We start from the raw sequence: 3286 nt of genomic DNA, 5'->3' as shown, positions 1-3286 counted from the left end.
AATACATGATAAACGCATGTTATCATTACACAGGTGCAGAGAAAAGCCAATAAAAATGCGAAAAATACTACTTAAGCCAGGAATTCATACACAAAATTGCACTGCAGCAACACCATAAAATCTAGTCAGCCTGCTTTATAAAAAAACAAAACATCAATAATCATACACAAATATAAATTGATTCCCTAACCGTAAGAGGATGGATTTTAATCTTACTGCTGACAGCTGCAGATTCACAGTATCATGCAGACACACTCAAACAAAGAATGCACACACAGTCAAGCAGAAAAAAATAGGAGAAAAAAATTCAAGTGTACTCTAGAAGCAATAAATATGTAAATTGTATATTTCCAAAGTATAAAGACGTGATTCTGTTCTTCAAGGTTCATGTCATGTCAATATGTAGACATGGGTGTGGTCCCCTCATAAATCAGTGTGTTTTGACCTTTATAGTGGGTTCATCAGACACACGTCAATGCATCATTCACGCCAATTTGCCTCGTCAAGATGAGTCAAATTTCATAACAGACATTCACTAGAATTGTGCTAAAAAATAAACCGCAGTGCAGTCAAAATTCGGCACATAATTCTTATTAGAAGCAGTTATTGCCCTGCTTTTAAATACACAAACACACCCCCCACTTCGTCATGAGACCACACACYGATATTTTGTGATGTGCATTACTAATAAACCATAGCAATAATTATATCAACATCTTACTTATTCATTCATCTATTTATTTATGTATTTTGTATTTATTCATTCATTTATGTATTTATTTTGTAATCAGTGTGCTGCAGACAATCAACAGAGTCCCGCTCTGAAAAGACACACAAGCACCATGTGCACAGAGCAGCTCTTCCTTTTTTCTTTTTCATCTTTTTCAACCTAGAGTCCCAGCTGGACTATTAATCACAGCCACATGACCCCCACACATACAGGGCTCTGCCTGTCTCCCAACTTCAGAGCAGGCTGAACTCTATGGAGCAACAAAAAACTATGTAAAATAACAATAAAAAAATAATGCAGTCAAGTCCCACATGAACAGCCGAGTTGCAAAAGTCCAAATCAGTCCTAACTTCAATTTTATCTAAATTTCAACCAGGCTATAAATTAAATGCATACATTTTACTCTTGAGCGAATTACAGGTAATTTCCTGTGTTCATGGAATACCACGCGCTGGCTAGGCAAAATGCATAGCATTAAATCAAAGCCCCGCAACCTCCCTGTTATGAATTCTCATCTTTCTGCATGCATCAATTTCATAAACCAAAAACCAGAATAAACAGCTGTATTCTCTCTGTAGACCCCAAATCTTCACCGGCAACTAAACCAGGGACTCGTCATACAAATGCCTGCATACACAAACCAAGAAAAGGAACAGCTGAGRTGAAGACAGTCAATAAATCACATTGTCAACATTCACCCAGAACCCTGCTGTCTTTCCTCAGAGAGAAAACCCCTACTTAATGCAGACCAAACAACGGAACGTTGCAAAAAAGAAAAGAAAAGTTCCACAAGAATTTAGAATTTACCCAGAGGTCTTCATCCGAGCAACAAACAGTCCACAAAAATCCCCGAACAGAAACTTTTGGTCAAACCCCAAAAATACCTTCATCACCCACTGAAGTGTTSCCTGTCTGGTGAAAAATGACTCACCCTTTTAGCCGGCTTGCAGAAAACGGTTCAGTGCGACGGTGGTATCTGCTGGAGTATAGGACCTCTGTCTCGTGACGCCATTAAATGAGGTGAAATAACCACGTCTTCTGGTTCAAGTGGAACTGCTGTTGCTCAATGAAGAGAGAACTCTGAAACAGGCTGGTTGAACAGCAAGAATCTTTATTTTGCAGTTCAGGAGATTACAGCCAAAAACCAAATTATGGCCTTCCATGCCAAATGATTCACCAAGTAAGAAAGATGGGGAATGAAGGCTAATGGTGGGGGCGTACAAGGCTCTTTATAGGCTTCACAAATGTACCATAAATTTTGTCACGGTATACCTTCTTACTAATATGGTAATATGTGCCGAGCTCTGAAACAGTAACTAAGAGACGTCACATCTGTGCATTCCTGAGAAGAGGCCCCCCATCCTTGGACACTACAGTTATAAAAAGGATTTTTTCAGTCACTGATTCTTTAGTTCACCTTGAATAAAATCACCTTTGTTTTGTCTGAATAGGCTGTGACCCGGGACTGTGTGGCTCCTGCCCACCTGATTGGACCCCTTATGACCAGCAATGCTACCTGTTCACAAGACACGAGACCACCTGGAATAATGCCGAGGTACAGCTTCAGTGTTTATAGACGATGTGTTGCTCTTGATTCACAGTTTAAAGGATGGTTTTGGAGGAATTTTAGCCCACTCCTCTTTCCATCGTTGCACCAGATACTGAGGCCTAAAGAGGACAGATMTGCAAAATCCACTTTAGCTGGTAAACATGTTGTTGGACTTAGAGTGTCTGTGAGCGCAGAAAAGTTGAGTTTAGTTTCCTGCTGCTGCAGAGATATCTTTAGATTTGGGTCACATTTTTCAGCTCGTTCAGTTTACTTTATTCCTGTGATGTTTTCTGAAGTATTATGTTTAATTATCTGTGAGGGAAACAAATAAGGTCTGGACTTACAGAATAATCGTGTTTGGATGGAGCACCTGAGGTGGACTTGCCGGCCTGGACGAGTGGCGGTGGGAGCTGGGACGGAGCGACTAATCTAACAAGTGAGGCATACCAGCTACTCTGTTGCCTATTTGGATCAATATCAGCCGTGTCCTGTTTTTCTGTTGAGGATCAAACTGGAGCTACTGGTTTTGGTGAGCATGCCTGTGTCCGACATGGTGGGAACCATGTTATTCAAGCCTTGAAGTGTGTGCCATTCAGCGAAGAAAAGAACAGCAAGCTATTGACTGGATTCAGAACCTCACCTGATCGGGTWKTAATTTGGGCCTATGTTACTGTTTTTCAKCAGTGGACAAAAGACATTAGTGCTAGAGGCACGGATAGAACAGACTCTGTTTTAACCAGTCAGAAACAACATTTAAGACTTCTGTTTAATATTCTTTTAGTCATTGGAAATATTGAGCTTAATCCAGGTCCAGATAAAAATGTTTTTATGTCCATTTTTTATATTTTATTGGATTTTACACACATGTTTTTAATAATTATCTTGACCTGGGTTTGTGCACAGGTGTATTTTATATAAATCCAACTCAGTTACAGCCTACACAGGGATCTATATTATATCCTGAAAAGGTTAGACAACCTCCTGTTATGTCAAGTCTGAACACTACA

The 3286-nt window shown here is 39.8% G+C and overlaps 1 protein-coding gene across 1 annotated transcript in view; it reads left to right on the top strand.

Annotated features, from left to right (window-relative positions):
* Window positions 1-2181: 2181 nt before the first annotated feature.
* The window catches only part of LOC106536988 (galactose-specific lectin nattectin), a gene marked incomplete at its 5' end in the record, with an annotated part of 5858 nt that continues 4753 nt past the window's right edge, over window positions 2182-3286 (top strand). The window contains 1 exon segment of the mRNA XM_014034354.1: window positions 2182-2285. Within this exon segment, the coding sequence (XP_013889808.1) occupies window positions 2182-2285 (104 nt within the window).

The sequence above is a fragment of the Austrofundulus limnaeus genome, unplaced genomic scaffold, assembly GCF_001266775.1.
Source record: "Austrofundulus limnaeus strain Quisiro unplaced genomic scaffold, Austrofundulus_limnaeus-1.0 Scaffold2069, whole genome shotgun sequence".
Classification (NCBI taxonomy): Eukaryota; Metazoa; Chordata; class Actinopteri; order Cyprinodontiformes; family Rivulidae; genus Austrofundulus; species Austrofundulus limnaeus.
Note: the sequence above shows the minus strand (reverse complement) of the source record. Positions and strands in the feature narration are given on the sequence as shown.